At 40.0% G+C, this 20675-nt stretch overlaps 1 protein-coding gene across 6 annotated transcripts in view; it reads left to right on the top strand.

Moving 5' to 3' along the window:
- Nucleotides 1-20675, top strand: part of LOC116494255 (prefoldin subunit 3) — a 37458-nt gene continuing 16783 nt past the window's right edge. For 3 of the 6 annotated variants that reach the window (XM_032196019.1, XM_032196013.1, XM_032196014.1), the window contains exons 1-14: nucleotides 80-266; nucleotides 6969-7111; nucleotides 8183-8258; nucleotides 9063-9165; nucleotides 9326-9419; nucleotides 9520-9631; nucleotides 10730-10836; nucleotides 11375-11422; nucleotides 15740-15825; nucleotides 16725-16848; nucleotides 18621-18757; nucleotides 19021-19124; nucleotides 19978-20124; nucleotides 20578-20637. In XM_032196019.1, coding sequence (XP_032051910.1) covers nucleotides 137-266; nucleotides 6969-7111; nucleotides 8183-8258; nucleotides 9063-9165; nucleotides 9326-9419; nucleotides 9520-9631; nucleotides 10730-10836; nucleotides 11375-11422; nucleotides 15740-15825; nucleotides 16725-16848; nucleotides 18621-18757; nucleotides 19021-19124; nucleotides 19978-20124; nucleotides 20578-20637 — 1471 coding nt within the window. In that variant the 5' untranslated portion in view covers nucleotides 80-136. Of the gene's footprint in view, nucleotides 267-6968; nucleotides 7112-8182; nucleotides 8259-9062; nucleotides 9166-9325; nucleotides 9420-9519; nucleotides 9632-10729; nucleotides 10837-11374; nucleotides 11423-15739; nucleotides 15826-16724; nucleotides 16849-18620; nucleotides 18758-19020; nucleotides 19125-19977; nucleotides 20125-20577; nucleotides 20638-20675 lie in introns of all 6 variants that reach the window. The other 3 variants (XM_032196015.1, XM_032196016.1, XM_032196018.1) reach the window with 3 other exon arrangements.

Genomic DNA, 20675 nt, shown 5'->3' on the forward strand with positions numbered 1-20675 from the left:
GGGGAAGGCGCGGCGCAGCCCGGGCCGGCTGCTTTCCTCCTCCTCCTCCTCCTCCTCCTCATCTTCCTCCTCATCACCGTCCCCGGCCGCCTTCCTCGCCGTCGTCCTTCCCCGGGGAGGCCGCGGGAGCCCCGCCATGTCGGGGCAGTCGCTCACCGACCGCATCGCGGCGGCGCAGCACAGCGTCACCGGCTCGGCCGTCGCCAAAGCCGTCTGCAAGGCGACGACCCACGAGGTGATGGGCCCCAAGAAGAAGCACCTGGACTGTGAGTAGCGGCCGTGTCGGGAGCCGCGGCTTCCCCCGCCTCGCCTCCACGTGGGAGCTGCGAGCCCCGGCCGAGCCGCGGGGCGCTGTGTGGGGACGGCAGCCCCCCGAGAGCCTCCCGGCTGCCGAGCCCTGTCCCCGGGGCGGGCGGTGCGGTGGCAGGGGCTGTGCGGCACTGCTCGGGCTTCTCGGGGCGCTGCCGGGCACTTCTGTGCCCCCCCGGGGGGATGCAGCTGCCTCCAGCCCGTCCCGAAATGCGGCTGTCCTGGGGCCGTGCCGGAAGGCTGGGGTGAGGTGAAGGGATGGGGGAAGGCGGAGTGCATCTTCCCTAAAGGGCAGCGCCTGATTGCTGGTGTCTGTCAACTCAGCATGTTGAAACTCCCTTTTTATGTACCAAAAGACGCCGGAAGCTGCCCCCGCTATCTGCAGAATTATCGGTGGTGTTGCTTTGTTTCAGTTTTTAATAACTGCATAGCACTTGAAGTTGCTCTTTGCTCAGTTGTGCAATGAGTGCTGCAAACCTTGCGCGCCGGGCAGTACCTCCACACGCCTTCGATGAAAAGCAAACCAAGCGTGTGCCTTCACGCCAGGGAGAGCAAAGGCGAGGCAAAGCTGGGTGCTGCTCCCGTCAGAGGCTGGGGACCAGGCTGGTGGATGTGTGGGACTCCTTCCAGCTGACGGTACCACGGGGAGCCTGCTGTTCGGGCGCTCAGAACAAGCGTGTTCTGTTAATTGGTGAGGACAGTTCGGCTCTTGGTGCTGTGGCACTCATCTGGTGAAACAGGCATCTTGCATGAAAGCCTTTGACACGAGTCAGGTAGAGAAACTGAGTGTATTTCTTACTGATCTGGATGCGTGGAAGCCAGGTGCAGTAGTAAATGTTGCAGCTACGGGGTTGAAGTTGAAAGTCTTAAAGCTGGGTAATTGATGATTCTTTTCGTTATACTGTTGTTACCTTGTTTTATTTTCTGCCTGAGGTAGAAAAACTTTGAGGTAACCCTTATGTCCAGAAATGGCAACATGACAGGAAGCCAGAAATCTGTGACAGCTTGCTCAATAGTTCAAAAGTTTCTGAAGCTGAGAAGAGGGGGTGTGTTGTTCGAAACTGATGCCATTCACTGTGCAAAGTAAGAAAATGGACATCTGGAAAAACTGTGTCTTGAGAATAGGATAAAGTGGTATTGTGGCTGTCGTGTTCCTTTGGATGTTTACTGATAGAAATCTGCTCAGAGTTGTCAGTCTCTGTGAAGGTTCTTACCTCCCAAATGAGCTCTGTGTTTTGCTGTCAGTTGCTGTCTATTATTCTTGTGTCTAAAAAAAAATAAAAAGCTTGTTGTGCTGTCTGTAGCTCTGGAGTACAGGAGGACCGTGGTGGGGTGGACGAAAAAGATGTGAAATGTGGGACTGCGAATACCTTTGCAAAGAGCTTTAAAAAAATAAAAAAAAATTCCAGTAAATATTCTTCAGTCTTCATTGAGCATATGCATGTGCTGCTTTTCAAACATCTGCAAGTCTATGTATTGCACTTCTTAATTATTATTTTTTTTAACTTGTACATCTGTAAGCAAAACTTAGTTGTACTGAACGTAAGCAGATGAGATACAAGTTCAAATACTGTTATCTCTGGAACAATCACACAGCGTAGTTTCAAAGACACAGCGCAAGTAGTTTCCAAAGCATGACATAAAACATAGCTTGGACTTAATGCAAAACACTGCTAGTTGCACCTTGGTCCCTGCATGTGCGTGTCATTACAAATGTACGCCATCTGGTATTACTTGTAGTTGCTGCTCAAAAAAAAAAAAGGTTCCCCAAGAACATGTTTTGAGAGTTGACAGTTGTATTGAGGATCACGGAGAAGTATCAGTCTCTGGACTCAATTCAGATAATTTCTTAAAGTCCCCTTATTGCCAAACTTCCTTAGCAAGGGAGACTTTAATATTACGGTCTGGGTATAAGCAGGAAGATGTTCTGCATACAATGTGTGAGCTAGTATGTGGAGCCTCCGGTCTTGCTGAGCTGCTGGGTGGTATAGTGAGTTTTCTTAAAGAGCAATAAAAAAAAAAACTCAGCAATGTCAATGGGGATACTTGATGTATTTTTTTCTTTTAAAGTAGGTCGCAGTGTTCTAAATAAGTCAGCAGATCTATTTCTGTAGTATTTTGTAATATTTCAGGATAAAATAAAATGTTACACAGTGATTGTTCTTTTTCCTCAGTGAAGCTCTCGAAGCCTTGTGTTTTCTTCCCCACATTTTTGGCTGTCTTGCTTTGCCTCAGCCTCCTGAATTTGGGTTGCAGTGGAGTGGGGCTCGGTGCTTCTTTTGGTGACATCTCTCTTCCTGGCTAACTGTGGAAAAAACATCAAAAAAAAAATACATAACTTAAAGCTGTAGCCAAGCTGGACCGAAGTTTAGAAAGCGCAAGCCCTAAAGTGAATTGTATATTAAACTTGTAAATGAATGCAGTAAAACTGCAGGTTTTTTCTCTCTTTATACCTTGTACACAGCCCTCTTAAGAAGCAGATGGGAGGGGAAAGTGGTTAATGTTGCTCATCAAGACTTAAGGCTGCTCTAGGTGTACAGGCTTTAGAAGTCTTGTAAGAAGTGATAATTTAGGTACTTCAAAATTGTATTATGTAACAAAATTGGGCTATTTAGCCTTCCACTTTTGGTGAAAGTTGAGGGCTCCACCAAGCCATTGGGGATTCAAATGTTGCCAGTAATGTCCCATTATGACTGTCACAGGTCGGGGATGTTTTGTATCTGCCCTTTCTTTTGGCAGCTGGAGCTCATGACTGGCTGGCGAGTGCTGATGCAGTTTGGCTCTTAGAGATATGTCACTTGTGATACTGCGCGGAGACACACGCCCAGGCAGGAAGGTGCCAGTCTTTAATGTGAAACTCTCTAGTCCTCTGCAAAGCTGTTCAATTTGACTGAACCAACAAAATGAAAACACCGACAGAAATACCTGAGTTAATGTTGCAATCTGTAAATGCTTTACTTTTTTAATGTAGCAATTGCTTAAAACTTTTTTAAAAGGCTTTATGAAAACTTTTTATCTTGTAACCTTGTTTAGTGGGGGAGTGGGACAGAATACCTGAATTAATATTGCTTCTAGCAACTGTAATTCTAAGCCAGTTCAGATTTAGCTACCATGTAAAAGAAACTTAGGTTGCTATCAGATCTTCGCTATAAGCACACATGGACATAAACACTTCTGTTAATCAGGTGATACTCCTTAATCCGCCAGCTGGAACTGTGGCATTCCCTAGGCTGCACTGAGAAAGTCTGCTCAAGTGTTCCTTCTGGTTTTACTTCACAGTGTAACTTTCAGAAAAGCCATTTTTTTAAAGACTGCTGGCTTAAGACAATTGATCTTAATTCTTGTATCTGCCTGCCTTAGAGCTCTTTCTCTCCCATGGTGGAAGGGAAGAAATATGGGAATATTCAGCAACTGTAGTTGCCTTAACTCCTGTATTACAGGTGTCTTGAAAGAATTATTTCCGAATGAAGAAAATGATTACTTTCTTGTTGCTTTAACGTTGAAAAGGATGTTGGTTTTTGTCAGCGCCTGGCTGAAGAATTTCCAGCGAACTGATTTTTATATCTGGATTTACACATGCTGCTCTCTGAAGAGCTGTGTGGTTTCACAGATGATGTGCCAGTATTTCAGATGAGCTGTCGAAGAAAAATCCTTAGTGCTCTTCTAGGCAGTAGGGTTTCCACAGATCTAGGCTGCTTGAAATCCCCTGCAGTGCTCTTCTGGTTTAAAGCTGATTGATTTTATTTTATTTTTCCTGTGTGATGTTAACAAGTTTCTAAAGTCTATCCTAGAAATTGCACTAGGGTTTCACTTGCAGTGGAAGCAGTTCCTCTGTGTGACTGGCAAAATGTTTTGAGTTAGAAAGTGTTTATGGAAGTGGTGTGATAAGAGAGCGAGCGTTGCTTGCCCTACGACACGTTTCATCCCGTTCAAGGCAGGTTTTGCAGCCAACATCCCTATTACCGTTGCCCAGCTGTCAGTCTCTCAGGTGCATGTGTTCCTTTGTGTTCCCAGATGCAGGGTGTTAATAGTCTTTTCTTCCTTTGCTGCCAGCTGTAACAAATCCATGCTTTTTTTTTTTTTTTTTTTTTTTTTTTTTTTTTTTTAATCTAGGGATCCTACTGCAGCCTTAAAAAAAAAAAAAAAAAAAAAAAAGACTTTAGAGAAATTTTTGCTTTTTTTTTGTTAAAGATTTCGAGTGATGGAATTCAGATGTGGGACTAGCCCTTAATAGTATTATTACTAATTGTGTGTTTAAAAAAATACATAGGCAAGAAATCTCCTAGGTGTTCATCATCGTCTTAGCCTTAGCTGAGGGCAGGTGACAAGACTGCATGAAACAAAAATCTCTCTAGTAAAATACCCAGGAGATGAGCCTGGCTGCTGTTTCTCTCAGAGAGCAGAAAGTTGTTTTTAGCTTGGATCTTCCTTCCCAGTTCTACTTATTAAATAATAAGCACTCTTAATGTTCACTAGATCATCAGAGAAAAAAATTGACTTGCTTCGTGGTCATGGGAAGGAGAAGAACTTTGTGCGGAAATGCTGCTTTCAGCAGGCTATCTGTGTGGTCTTTGCCCTCAGCAGTTTAATGGAATTCCTTTAACTGTTACCTATTAGTGGTGGTACAGATACTGTTCAGTGTCCTTTGGGGTGGACTTTTTATTTATTTATTTTGTAAGCTGAGAAGAGGAATTGCCACTTGTAAGAGTTCTGCAACGTTTTTTGCTGGTTACAATCCAGTTGCATGAACGTACTGAGCTAAAGCTAGCAGCAGTCTTGATAATGCTTAGAAAATGAATGGATTCAGGAAGACTTATTTGTCCTAATGTGCTCTGACAGAATTACTTAGAAGTTCTCATTCAGTAGGTGAGACTACTGAATTAAAATTCAGGTTCTCGTCTATGTATAGATTTTTGAATTGGATCTTGCTTCATTATACAGAACAGTAACTGTCTGTGGACAGCTGGGGCTTCAAGAGATCTTAAAATATGATTTCCTTTGGCACAGCATCTGAGGATGACACAGCCGTAAGTGGTGAGGGGCATCTGTAAAATGACTCTGAGGTTCTTTGTATTTGTGCAGTGAGATGTTTTACTAAACAATCGGATTTTGCTGTATAGCTTGCCTCAGGCTCCTTTTCAGGGCTCTTCTAGCTGTACAGTTATTTCAGTGCTTTTGCCTGTTATTATTAGGGATGAAAGTTTTCATCCCAACTCGAGTGTTTTGTACGTATTTGGAAACTTCTGATGTTGGAGTGACATTAGTAAGGTTATTAGTGTCTTCAAGTATCTTATTGAAGCAGAAAGCTACCTAAAACTCTTAATAGACAGAGAAACTGAAAGTAAAATTACTCAAAGTATCCATTAGTGATCCTTAATTATAGGACTTTAAAACAAAAAAAACCTCTTATTAAACAGGTTCCTAATGAAGTTACATCTGTAATATATTCAGTGCGCTAGAGCAGATAAAAAGATGAAATGCAATATTTCCATCGCATAATGTGTCCTAAACTATCTCAATACGTGACCTCCAAGTTCAGTCAAGTTGCTGCTGGTAATGTCATCGGTCCTCTGCACGGTGCTAACAGTGTGATAGCGAAGCTGGTGGTGCTGGCACCTGGGTGCTGGGTTGCTGCCCGGCTTCCCAAGCACCTGCACCTCTCCAGGTATTTGCAGAGCAAAACCACAGAGGCAGCACTGCTGAGCTCCAGCCAGCGGGCTGCTCCCAGACTTGGCTTGAAGAAGAAGCCACAAAGGAAGCTTTTCAAAGTAGGTGTTTGTTGTACCGGCCTTGCCCAGTCCTTGAGGCGTGCTTTGATCACACCTGAGCCAAAGTTAGCTCAAAGAGAATAAATCAAGTGTGCGTGTCTCAGGGGTTTAGAATAGTCCTGCTTGCAGTTCTCCACGCAGCGAGTGCCCTTGCTTCTTCCCTGGGTGTCTGCTGGAGCCTGCTCTGGTTTTGTATCAGCACTCAGGCAGTGGGTTGAAGCTCTCTGACCTTCCACGTTAATGTTTTACTGCTGAGTTCATGAGCAGTCTCTGACACAAAGAGCTTTTTTTTGATGCAAAAGCTTGAAATCTGCCATGATCCAGCACAGTGCACTCAGCAGGTTGGCGATTAGGTCACTCAAGCTGAGTGGAGAGGTGTGTAGGTGCAGGCTCTTGCCCATAAATCTGCTGGGGAAGAGGCTTAGTGCAGGTTTGCAGCATCTCGTTTGCTCTCAGGTGTTAGTGCTCAGGCTTGGACCTGAGCTCTGGGTACTTGCTCCTTGCTGATCTTGTGGGCTGCATCTGTCTCAGCTTTTCTGCTCTTGTCTCTCTTTCATTCTGGTTAGATTGAATGACTCCAGGCACTGGGTATTCAGTGTGTCTGCACTGGCTTTTGGATGATACCTTGGGACTAGATCTTCTGCTGGGGCAGGTTATTTATGAGCTGTTGGAACTCCATAAAACTGTTGAAATGCCTTTGACTTTATAGTCAGTGCTTTTCAGTAAAATTTAATGAGTTTGAGCAGGAAGTGTAAAATAGCTCAATTATTTCGTAAAGAACTGAAGTTAAATCTTCCAATATGAATTATCATGTTGCTTTGTGTTTTTTCACACGGGTAATCTTCTTTGAGCATGCAACTAAAGCTTTATTTTTTTTCTTCTTTAATTTAGATCTAATACAGTGCACAAATGAAATGAATGTGAATATTCCACAGTTGGCAGACACACTCTTTGAGAGAACTGCAAACAGTAGCTGGGTCGTAGTGTTCAAAGCTCTAATTACAACACACCACCTCATGATGTATGGAAACGAGGTAAGACGTGATTAGTTCTGTAAAGGCCTCCTTAACAGTGTTTGTTAACCTGCTTCAACAGATGACAGGCTGACATTAGGGGATAATATGAAGTAAAATTCACTGCTTGGAGTTCACTAGGTAATCCAAATACAAAGCTAAACTGAATGCTGTAAATCAGTATGTATGTTTTAGTCTCTACTTCCAGTACTGTTCATACTGAAACTTGAAAGAAACAAAAGCTGACGTGGGACTATAGAAAAAATTCTGAGCATCGAGTCCTGGATGCACCAGTCAGCATCTGTTTGCCCATGCAGCAGTTAGTGGTAGGAAAGACATGAATTTGTTTGTACCAAAACTGCTCCTTAGCTTTGAATGGGTGCATCCAGGGATTCAGATCAAAGGTGTGACAAGTCTCATAGGCCATTCTGATTGTAATTCTTGTTTATGGATTCAAGCATGTTTAAAGAAGTTAAAAAGTATAGAACTCATAGAACATATGTATGGGAAAAGTGGAAAGAAACTTTTTTAAAACTACTTTACCATCTGAATGTGTTGTTTCTTTCTCTAGTATTATTTGTTGAGCCAGCTATTATTCCTCAAAACTTAAATGTTATTTACTCAGATCTGTAAGTCTGAATTATACCATTCCCCAGTGCTGCTGTTCACCAGGGTTCTAGAAGTACTGTTGTTGCTAATTAAACTTTGCAACTAAGCTGGTCTCTGACTTTTACTGCAGCAGTGGATGCGTGGAAGCTCAGATAATTCAAGTGGAGCTTGCAACTTGTAGCTTATCTGTTCTAAACGACAAAGTTAACCTAAACAGCTCCCTCTAGGATTGCTAGTCTTATTCATGGGCAGCAGTGACTTTTTATTTAAAGTCTCACTTTTGCCAGATACGCAACTTTGTATTTTGATGCTTTGGTCATCAGTAGTTTCAAGGGCTTTTTTGTGAACTTTTTAAAGTAATTTCTATTGTTGGCAGAGGTGATTAGAAACAGTTACAAGCGAAGTGTAGTTTTCTTGTAATATGCTGAAGTGTGTTGACTCTCGCAACAAAAGTTAGATTCTCAACTTTTTCTTCCCCAACAGCGCTTTATCCAGTATCTTGCATCGCGAAACACATTGTTCAATCTAAATAACTACCTGGACAAAAGTGCCATGCAGGGTAAGGATTTTTCACTGAAGGAAAAAACTCTACTGCTTTTTTGCTCTGTGATTAGTGCCTGGGTCAGTGCGCTCTGGGAGACAAGTGACATTTAAATGAAAGAGTATTATGATTTGTATTGCATCAGGCACCAAAGAATGTCCGACCAAGAATTTAGAAACGAGAAGGTGAGATTGGGTTACCTAGCTGAGTAGAAATTTACCTGCAATGTATGTGTAGTGCTTACAGAGCTGTCGAGTTGAAATAGTGAACACTTGCACTGCCTAGAGAAACCTGATGATTATTAGCATGCTGATCTTTTTCTGAATTACATTTTAGTGTCTCAGGAGTAAACATGAACTGCTAAGGTGCATGGAGTGCACTGTATAGATAGCAAGGACTCCCTCAAGTCTCTGAGAGATGTTTTGGTTATTTGCCAGTGCTAGAAAGTATTTAGTCTTTGTGTGGTATGAGGCATTGCAGATGAGCTACCAAAGACTTTGGCATTTCACTAGGAATGTATTTTCAGTCTGATTTCTAGAACATCACAATAAGAGCTGCTTGGTTCTTGCCTTATATTTTTTGTTGTAGGCATTTATTCTGATAATTTCAATGAAGGCTTTTCTAATCTTAGCAAGTTGGGAAGAAGCTGTAACACTACATTGCAAAGAGAAAATAGTGAATCTTAAGACCCTGGATTGTGCTGGTGAAGTGTTGCTCTTATGCAAGTTGATGCAAAATGGATTAGTAGAATAGTTCTTGAAAAGGACTTGAAGGAGACTGTTCCTCTTCAAAATATCTAACCTATATATTCTTAACTTTTAGGCTACGATATGTCTACCTTCATTAGGCGATATAGCAGATACTTGAATGAAAAAGCACTTTCATATAGACTTGTAGCAGTTGACTTCACCAAAATGAAAAGAGGGTAAGACATTTACTGCTTCTTGTGCCTGGGAAATACCGGCTGTTGTCGAGCTTACCATGGGTTGGTGCTCCTTGTGACCCCTTGAGGCAGTATAGTAGTGTTGAAACAGCATAACCTGCTGAGGTTTCTTGGTAACCTGTAAACATCTTCTGCCCTGCAGGATAGATGGAGTGATGAGAACCATGAATGCTGAAAAGCTTCTGAAAACCCTTCCAATCATACAGAACCAGCTCGATGCACTCCTTGATTTTGATGTAAGTACTTTAAGCTCATTGTTAGGTAACAGTCACTCATTTTGAAGTGCAAGTTTATTTCATTAAACACTAATTTATTTTCTCATTGCTTTCTACACAGGCAAATCCAAATGAACTAACAAATGGTGTTATAAATGCTGCCTTTATGCTCCTCTTTAAAGATTCCATTAGACTTTTTGCGGCATACAATGAGGGGATAATTAATCTTTTAGGTATGTGGAACTATTATTGTTGTTGGGTTTTTGTTTTAGCTTTTGAAATTGTGTGCAAGTTGTTGAGAGAAATAACGTAGATAATTTCTGACTGTAATTAATAAACTGTCTGTCTCTGTTCTGATGAAATTAAGCATGTCTTAGTGTCACTGGCAACTGGTTTAGGCTTAAACATATGCTTTTACCTTGAACGCAGCCTGAAACATAAATGGAAGTGAGAGTGTGACTGGTGTGACTAAAACAAAGATACCATAAATATGCAGTGTGTAGTACTTTTACAGTCCAATTGCTACAGGTTAGTGAGATACCTGGTTTGGTTTCCTTAAACTCTGACGTTTGGTCTGTGACAGTTAGCAAGCCTTGAGCGCTGAACGCTCTTGAATGCTTAGTGCACTCGCAACACAAATGACTTCTGTTTTCCTCTACTTTGTATTTTGCCTGGTTACTTGTAGGTGGTACTTGAATCTACGTGAGCCTGGTACATGGCATCTACAGCGCTTTGCTCAAGAGTGACAAGCTATTAGGAAATTCTTATAATGACTATGCAAGCAAATTTCTGAATGAAAACATCATCTGATTGGTTTATTCTGTTAATTCAGTAATTTTTACTCAGATATTTGCAGGCATTTCAGGCAAAACCACAAAAAGTGAAGGATGTGGTTGCTATTGGCAGTTCAGTGTGATACACGTACCACTTCAGTAGTCATTCTGATGGCTTTTGGCTATCAGGTTCACTTACAAATAGTAAAACATATTAATACAGGGGCCGGAAATGTAACCATATACCAGGAATATTGTATGTACATCACTTCCAGCTAATAAGATGAATACCTTAGAATACTAGTGCAGATGCCTAATTAAACAATTGCAGTGATTTACTTCTGTGCTTGTAAAGCTTTACATTTTATTCTAAGGTACTGAATTTTAATAATCACATTTTTCTATTAGCTGAGGACTTTTGTATTACAGGAATTTATGTCAACTTTAGAACGTGGATAGCTTTGAGTTACTACTATCTTCTCTCCACTTAGAATGCTGTGTCAGCTTTTTGCCAGGACAGATGTTATCTTACAAGTGTGTTTTTATTTGCATCCTCAGAAAAATACTTTGATATGAAGAAGAACCAGTGTAAAGAAGGCTTGGATATTTACAAGAAATTTCTAGCCAGAATGACCAAATTGTCAGAATTCCTCAAAGTAGCAGAGGTAAATAATTCAACATGTATGGGAAGGCTAACTGTTAGCTATATGTACTGGTACAGTAGTCTGTATTCATAATCATGTAACATAACCTTCACTATGCAGGGAATTACTCTGCAGATTACGTATTTTAAATTCTGTTCACTCTCATTAACATGAAATGAGATTCTCAGGCATCTCTTTTAATAGCCAGACAACATATTAACACTTCAAAAAGATTACTATAAATTTGATTAACGGTCTAGAGTGAACTAAGTGTTAGTGTATTTACAGTACGCTCCTTTACAGTAACTGCTTAAAATGGAGTAGTTCCAGTAAGCAGTGTCAATGTTTCTGATGCTTCCAATAAGCTTTTCTGCTTTGAGATGCAGAGTAATGTGCTTGAGATTTCTAAGGTGTGATCTTAGCTAAGCTCGTGCCAGTTCTGGAAGTAATTAATAGCCATTTCAATGTGTTAGCTTCTGTGTAACACTCAGACCTCACAGATTTTGTTTGTTGTCACAGCATGTAGTAACTTACTTCTTCTCCTTTTTTGTAAACCCAGCAAGTTGGAATTGATCAGGGTGATATTCCAGATCTTACTCAGGTCAGTGTACGTATCATACTGATATAATCCAATTATTTTGTCCTCTGCGTCTTTTGAGATCGGTGTGTATCATAATAATTATCTTCAATGTATTCTATTAGTCTCTGTTTATCTGAAGGAAGTATATATGTGTGTTTGCCCATGGATCAAATGCGCTCAGCATTTTTTTACTTTGCAGCTAAGATTTTTTTTATTAAAACAAAACTCAGGGAAGAGCTCTTTTAGGAACTTTTATTTTTTGTGTTACGACAAAGGACTAATTGGCTTATAAGCTACAGACACCTTGGCATGTCTTGAGGAAAACCTCCATTTCACTGTAACTTCAGGTATTCCAACTCCTAAAGATTATAGCTAGCTCATGCAGTAATTAGTTGTTTTTTGTTTGGTTGGTTGGTTTTGTTTTGTTTTTTACTGCTCTGAATTCTAAATAGATTCAGTGTTTCTATACTAGCTCTTAACGTTGTCTTGAGTATTACCCAGTAGTATGAGGAATGTGTGAGCACGCTGGAAAACTTAGTCTAAGAAGTGGAATGCAGGCCAACACATTGTACTGAGGATAAAATGAGGAGCAGAGAAGAGATGAGAAAGGTGGTTTGATATGGCGAATGGGAACTGCTGAGCATCTGCAGAAGTACACAAAGTTATTCTTTACAAGTTCCTTCAGTTCATAGGAATACGGTACTTCTAACCTGGGAGCAGCCCAGTAGGACTAGGGTTTGTGGTGTTCTTTCTGTGGTGTAGCATAACCTGACAGTCAGGAAACTCAGGCAATGCCCCGGAGTGCCATTGAGGCCTACAGTACTCAACGTGTTGGATTGGAGTCAGTGTGAAACAGTTACAGCTAACGTAAATTTTGGTGAATTGTCATACCTAATCCTACACTAACTTCGTGAAATTTAATTTAGTGGGTTAATCAATCTCTTGTGAAGATTTTCTTGAACTTCATTCAGTGTCTTTATAATATGAAAATCAGACCTAAATCACAAACTTGTATTGTTGATTTTTTTTTTACTACTGATGAAGGTCAGACATCCCCCTCAAGTTGTACACATACAAATCTGTAATACTTGCTCCCAGCACTAATATTAACCTTTTTAAGAACTTTTAGGCCTTTGAGTAGGAAAGAAATATGATTGTAACCAGCAAGATAAGGGCAAGTAGTGAATGAAGACAGGCATGATGTTGCCCATTGCTGTTTGATTTTAGCATCTTACTCTCCTCTGATCAGTACTGCATGTTCAGCTGCTCTGTGGTATGTTATGAAATCACACCTGAGTCTCAGGTGGTGCTTCAGGACGTTGGCTTGTACACTGGGTTTGTGTACTCTCCTTTGCCCAGTTAATTGAGTATAAGGTTCTTCAAAGCATTGGGGGGAAATGATTTACCAAGAATAGGGTACTTAACTGCGTTTTGCTGCTTCTTGTTTCTAAAACTTATTGTGAGCAAAACCCTTTATAGTTACTGCTGAAACATCTCTTTTTCTAATAGCTGAGCTACTCTGTTACAAGTTCACTTAAATACGAAAGGCAACTGTCTGAAATGTGGTGGTGGGTGCCAGCATCTTGTATATTGTCAATTACAGCGCCATCGTCAGTTACACATTCCAATTCCATTCTGTAGTAAATCGCAGGACATTTCATAGTGATAACTGTATAGCAGTTTAGTGCCACGTTAAAATGACTTGCTGAAATGTCTTAATGGCGGGCTTTCACAAAAATACCAGTTCTTAGTGTGCCTGTGGCACTGAGTGTGGCACAGGATCATTTTTTTTTCAAAGTACTTTGAAGTTCAGATTTCTGGTGTATTTTCTGTTCTGGGATGTGCATATTTCAGTGTTTCCTTAAGCTGTTCCTGGGAACAATTGACTTCTCATCAGGCAGAATTGAGGAAGGAAAAAAAAATGTATAGCAGCAGTAATAATAAATTTCTCATGTTCACACTATTGCTGCTTTTGCCAGTTTCTATAGAGAAAATATCTTCCCTTGTAGTTGCCCTGTTTCACAATGTTGTTGCTTATTTTCTGTTTGTAGCTGTTACTGTATTTCATAAATGCAACCCAGTCACTTTCATCTGCATGGATGTGAGTCTGGCAGATGTCTTTGGGTGGAGGGAAGTAGTCTGAGTCATAAAGTGCAGACTTTTTCAAGTCATAATATCTGTATTAGCCCAGACGTTTCTTCTGACACAAAGCTATGAAGTTCTGTTCACTTAAAAATAAATAAAAATCTGTAATGCTCTGCTGGATGTCTGCAGCAAAGAGAAAGTTCAGAGAAAGTTCCTGCTTTGTTTTGTTGGGTTTTATGGTCAAGGAGGGGGTTGGTTAGAGGGTCTAAAACAAAGCAGAAAAGTATGGAATATGCTTTTTCCACACTGGTAGGTTTTAGCATTACCTTGAAGAAAAATGCAGACCAGGAAAATCTTTCTGGAGTTAGTGTTAGTAGCAGGAGACTGTGTTCTGTATACCTAAATGTGTCATGTGATACCTTTTACAAAACTGGTGTTCTTGGGAGGAAAAGGGTGTAGTTCTTTTTTTGGTCCCTAATATCTTTCTAGAAAGATGTTTCAACAAAATTGTTACCTCTTGGGGTTCATTGTCTTAGTTGGGATGCTGAATTTATTCACGACCAGTTACTGAGGTACCTACGCTGTTTTAACGTGCTCTTTCTGTAAACAGAGCTACATATCAACTTGGGCCTTAACTTTTAAAGCAGGATTTTTTTTATAGGATTATTCTAATTGTTCTTCTTTGCATCTCCTGTGGCTTGACTCAGTTTTTATGGAATGTGGGAAGTCAGATTGTGTTCAGTATTCCAAAGGGGAACTTGCCAAAGGCTTGTCTGATTATATTTCCTGGAAAACATCAGTCCAGCTTTTGGTATGGAAGGGCTAGTGTGAGCAAGCTTGTTTGTTGGAATGTTTTTCTGTCTTCCAGATAATGCCATCATATTTATTTTACTCACTGCAAGTTCGTAAGTGGCAGGAGAGGCTTAAAGCCTCTGAAAACCCTGCCAGCTGAGTTGGCAACTAGCTTAAAACTTTGGAGGTCTGTTCCCTTCATCTGAACCTGCTGTAGGATTTAAGGCACTCGGTCTGTGAAGCATGGGCTATGTAGTTAAAAAGCCATGAGAGCAACGTGGCTGGAACAGCAAGGCACTGAACTCTTCCAGCAGTGCCAGCCTAAGTGTTTTGCTTTCTGGCAGATTTTTCATAGCATGATTTCTGAGATATTTTACTTCGTGCTAAGACTGTAATTAAGATCAGCTCAAATTCTGTGTGAGCTTTGAAGAGGTTTCCTTTAGCATGTAAGAAACGTTTCTGTAGTAAATTTAAGTATATAGTGGAAAGGAAACGTTGTGATTGGCACTTTTTTTCCTTACTTTCTGTAGGAATGAAAGCACTACTGCTGGGGTTCAATCTTTATATTTTAAGCTTGCTCTTCTTTTGCTGCCTATCAGTTACATATTTGTCCTGGCTGTTGAAAGATGTCACCACTCTTCTCAAGTCTTCATAGCTCATGAGCAGTGTTCACTTAACTCATTCAGATGTCCGAAGTTTCACCTTGTGTTTAGTGTGGCACTCTAATACCTGGCTTGCTGCTGGGTTTAAGTGGAGGGAAGTCTGGTTTTAGGAATCTTCATTTCTTTAAAAACTTTGCTTAAAAACTTCTCATAGGTAATGCTGTTGGGGGCATGGAATATGTAACCAACGTAATGTTGTTAGTTTCTAATTAGGCTGCCAAAGGCTTTGGATAAATGGGGTTGGTTTATTGTATAATGGTGTGTTGGATAGATATTGTCTGTGATTATATTGGTGGGATAAGGTTGAGCTTGCTTGTTGTTTTTTTTTAATTGTTTTTTTTTAATCCAATTAACATCGTGTTAAGTGTTTCTAATGCAAGCCTTTGTGAATATATGATTCAATAGAAGTGATTGGCTTTTTGTTGTGATGAGGGAAGGGATCAGTGATGCACAGAGCTTCATTTCTGCAAGTTTATAGAATTACTGCTGAATGAGCACTGTTGGATAAATCTTAACATATTGGATTAATCTTAACATAGCAGATAGTGTTGCTAAAAGCAAGAGTCCAGCGTGTGCACACAGAAGCAGACCTGCTCTGAAAGGATCCTTGCTTCGTGTCTCTGGCTCCCCTCCTTTTAAAGAACCACAACTGGCTAGATACAATTCAGGCATGCAGGGTCGCAGCAATACCCAAAGGCACAGGTAGTGATGTGGGGTTTTTGTTTATTTGATGAGGAAAATGACCTGTGTACTGAGCAATGAGGTCCTGTCTAGAAGCAGTGGTTTATGAATGCTCTAATTTTAGGCACCCAGCAGCTTGCTTGAAGCACTGGAGCAGCATTTGGCTTCTCTGGAGGGAAAGAAAACAAAAGAAGTCTCTGCTGCCAGCAGGTGAGTGCCAAATGAATGGCAACAATGCCTCTACTTAGGATTTGTCTTAATAATCTTATTGAGAAGTATTATTAATATATAAGATGATTAATCAGTAACCTTATTGAGAAGTTTTCGGATTCAGTCACTTGAGATTGTCCTCTCAAATTTAATTCACTTCCAAATGTGTTTTCTTAAAGTGTAAATGATGCATCTAGTAATATTCTGATTGCATTGTCACATTTGATATTTAGATATATATTTGTCTGTGTCTGACAGGTATTTACTGTTCTGGAATAATCCATTGAGCTGCGACCTTGTATATTATTCTTTGTTCCTCCTGTTTCAAGTCCTGTGGCTTAAAAGACTTGTACAGTGTTGGCGGTTTAAGGTTTTTTTTTTTTTTCTTTTACCCAAGATAGGCTGGTATTTGTCTTCATTGTCAGCTGTTTACTTCTGAGAGTGTGAATCTGTCTTAACCTGCTTATGAAAGTTCTTCAGTCCCTTCTCATAACTACTGAATTAGTTTAGGTGCTCTGTGCTGACAGGAGTTGATACCTTTCCTGACAGAAAGGTTAACAATGTATGTGAACAATACTTCTAATTGAAGAGGGTGAAATCCTGTGTATCCATGGCACATCTGTGGCACCAAAGGGCATAGCTTAGTGATGGGACTCAGGAGGTCAGGTTGATGCTTGAACTTGACAATCTTGAAGGTCTTTTCCAACTTAAATGATCCTGATTCTTCACCAAACCCCCTCAGTATTAGGGTGTCTGCTTTTCTGTACCCAAGAGTAAGGTAAGAGAAGACCAGGGTGGGAGGAAATAACGTACAATTTGGTACTTAAACTATGTGATGTATATCTGACTGGTTTTCTTAATGAAATGTTATTACTTTTTTTTTTTTTTTTTCTTTTTAGAGCTAGTGCCCTATCCAGTGCTGTTTCCACACTTTCCAACACAGGAATGTCATTTAGCAGGATGGATGAAAAAGAAAAGCAGCAGGCATTAGAGGAGGAACAAGCTAGACTGCAGGCACTTAAGGTACTGTGTGTGTGTGTATATATATATATATATATTTTTTTTTTAAGTATATATTCCAAGATGTTTTTCACTGGATAAGAGTGAAAAATTGGATTGGCTTAAAATGTCCCGTGGTACTCATCTCAGTGGCCAAGCTTCTGTAGGATGCAGGTGTGATGGCTGCCAGTATATGGTGACCCCTCTAAGGATTGTGATCTGAATAGTAGATAGCTAAAGTAGATCAATTAAAGAACAATCTCCTGTAAGGAAGAGTGTATCTCAAGGATTCATGACACGTGTGTAGAACAGCTCTGGGTTGTCTTGACAGCTGGACATCCAACATTGCTGTTGTAAGACTGATTATTGGTAGGAGGGAATTATTTTTCCCTATGATGTATGGAACATTGCTGTAGTGTCATTCTTCAGTACTGTTACTCATAATGAGAATATTTGCTATAGTGCTGTCCAAATTTAGCTGCTTTTACTTAAAATTCTATCATTTAACTTGCACCATCTTAAAGTATTTATGAGTGTTTAGGTATAATTAATGGACTTTGAACAATAATGCATGAAAGAGAACTGGCGTGTTCTCTTTTGGTTCCTTAATGCACTTTATTTTGCTCAGCCATACCTATTGAACTGCCCACTTAGTAAAATCCTTTCCTAAAGATCTGAATCCCAGTCCTTCAGGTACTTCTAAGTTGTTTATCACTGTTAACTGAGAAGATGCATAATGCAATCTTTAATAAGGCATGATGATTCTCTCTTGAAAGCTGAGTCCATAGTTCTGTTGTGTTCCAAGCCGCGCACAAATGGGGCAGTTGACAATTCTCCTTGTGTTGCTTTAGTATCGTTAGAGCCACTAAGCAATGAAGCATCTCTGCTCTTACCATCAGAAGGCCATGCTGTGAGACCCTTCAATGTTTGGAGTGTGAAAGTAAGCTCTGGTAGAAGTTGAGTTGAGCTTTACCCCTGGAGTTACAGGAGTCTAGCGAAGTGTCTCCACTTTTCTCACTGTATGCGAGGCATACTTTCCAACTCCATGTGATGGAAGCTATAAGATTGCTGCTGGCTGCTGAACTGCTTTACTATAAAATGTCCGCAAGTGCTGTGGTGCTGTTGTTTCTTTTTTTTCTTTTTGTGGGGCTCTATCAGGTGTATCCTATCTTTCCTGCTTCTCCTGTAACAGGTGTTGTAACTGCTGTAATTGTCAAATTAAATCGGGGAACTTCAGTTGGGTTGGGGGCAAACTTGCAAGCTAACTCATCTTCTACTTGCCTGATGTAAGTGGTATATAAAAGACACCTCTGCTTTGACACGTGCTATGTAAATGCAGTGAGCACATCTAAAAGCAACAAGGGATGTGACCTGAAACTAACAGTATAAACTAGTAAATGAAAAATCTAGTTTAAAAGCAATATCACATAGGTGATATTAGGATGCACACTGTCACTTTAACTTTTGAGCATCTGGGTCAGATTATAAGGGGTCTTTTAGAACAGAGGTCCATTGACCTGTCTTTCTGACTATGAGGGTAGCCTAAAATGTGTAATTTGTGTGTTCTGCTTCTAGACAATTATAGGTACCAAGGTGGGACTTGAGGCTTTCCAGACTCTCTTTCTGTAGCCTATTAAGGCTATGTTAAAACAAGTACTCTTATCTTTAACTCGGATTGGCTTTCAATTTTCAGGACTTTAAAGAATATTTTTTTTTAAGACTGTGCTTAAAATAGCCTTTTGGAAAAGGTCTGAAGGGTTAATAAATAACACTAAACTGTATACCTCATCTTTCAGGAGCAGCGATTAAGAGAGATTTCTGTAGTATCAAATTCCACTTCCACATCAGCATCCCCAAGCACCTTATCAGGAAAAAGTGTGAATACCACTGTAGCTGTTGACCTCTTTGCAGTACCAGCACCCACAACAAATAGGTGAGAGGTAACTTACTGCATTGTCTTGACAGTTTGCAATCAGCAAAGTGTTGATCCTAGTTATTTCTGAAGTAATTCTGAAGAACAACTTCTTGCTTTCCTGGTGGATTCACTGGATTCTTGTAGCATTTCTTATCAAGCGATAACAAAACAAAAGTAATTGGGGGGGAAAAAAAGATGTGATTGGTGTGAATTTGTGTATGACACAAGGATACGATGCATATTATAGATCTTCATTTTTCTCTGTCTGTGTTCATTTTCAGCATGCCCAACCTCTCTAGTGATCTTTTTGATCTTCAGCCTGCCTTTGTTCCAACTGTACAGAGTACTCCAGCTATATCAACTTCAGCAAGCAGTGCATGGGGAGGTAAGCTGAGGAGGATGAATTGGCTAAATGATGGGTGAATTCTTCCAATGCAGAAATGAAATACAAGTTCATAGTTAATTGAATCTACCTCTTAAACCTTGATTATTTTGTGCCCAAACATTTCTAATCTTGGGAGAATATAAAGACATTTGACAGTCTGACAGAGCTGTCAAGAGAAAAGTTGCTTTCTAATGCTTAGCAATAGCAATAGTGTGCAGTATATGGAATGAAGGAGCTATTCAGTAAAGGGGATGGGTGGAAGAAGTGTAACTAAATTAAAGTTCAAAAACTTTGGAATGTAAATTAAGTAGGTTTACTTGAAAAGGGGCTGATCTACTATTTTCTTTCTATTAAGCTGTTACTTAATACACTCTCATTAAAAAGATGTTGGTGACTTCAGGGTCCTTTTAACAAAGCTGTAATTCCCAGTTTTATGGGCACAGCTTTCTTTATACCCTCACTTCTTCCAAAGAATTATCAGGAGACATGTCAGATGTCTTGAACACTGAAATAAGGCAATGGAAATCTTGGTATTTCAATAGGTGGAATTGATACCTTAAGTGGTATGTTCCCAAAGCCAAAGGTGGAATGACTGTTTTTTTTTGTTTTTTTTTTGGTAGATAGCTGTATTGTCCTTCTCCCCCTTCCACACAGTGGCACTAATGAAATTACTTTCTCTAAGTTAAGAGAGCTGTTAATGCTTTTATCTGAAACAGAGTTCTTATCTTAAGTGGTCTGATTAGTTTGTGGGAAATTTACGGTTTGTTTTTTTATCTAGAGATTCTCACGTGCAGTCATTTCAGTCTGTCTTCTCTGTACTCTGTATTCTTTCCTTTACTTCTGCATCTGAAAGGTCCTTTCTCGTCTTCAAATGGTTGTGTTGGTTCTCCACCTCATCTGGACATCTTTGACATGAAGCCAGTTGAAGAAGCTGTAAAATCTACCGCCCCTTTCATCAATTCTACCTTTTCCTCCAAACACACAGTGGAACTGTTTAGTGGTAAAAAACGAACAAAAAAAACCAACCATACTATTTGTTTGCAACTGAAGATAATAATACTAATAAACTGGGTTGTGCAGCGTTCTTGTGGTTTGGACCAATCTTTAATTTTTGTTAACAAGTGAAAATGATGCACTAATTCCAGGTGTAGTAAACAACATGTGGCTTCTTAAAGTTTTATTTCTAGAGTCGAAAAAACTCATTATCTTGTTCAACTTGCCCAACCTAAATTCAAACTTGCATATTTTCTGGAATTTCTGCTGATTTCTTTCAAAGTGCAACTTCCTTTTTCTTTTGTAGTGGGGAACATAGGAGATTTTAACATCAAATTTTCTGGTTAAAAATCTTTTTATTCCTAAATATTGTTAAATTTTAACTGCAGACCTAATTTGGGGGTCCTTTCTTCCTTTTTCTCTCTGAAGCTGACTTTATTTTCTTCTCTCTTTCACAAAGATGACTTCAGTGGTCATAAATCTGCATATGCTTCTGTGTATCATCCTCTGCCTGTTGATGGTAACTTGATTTTTTTAAAAAACTTTGTTTTTACTGTA

The sequence above is a fragment of the Aythya fuligula genome, chromosome 13 (assembly GCF_009819795.1).
Source record: "Aythya fuligula isolate bAytFul2 chromosome 13, bAytFul2.pri, whole genome shotgun sequence".
NCBI lineage: Eukaryota > Metazoa > Chordata > Aves > Anseriformes > Anatidae > Aythya > Aythya fuligula.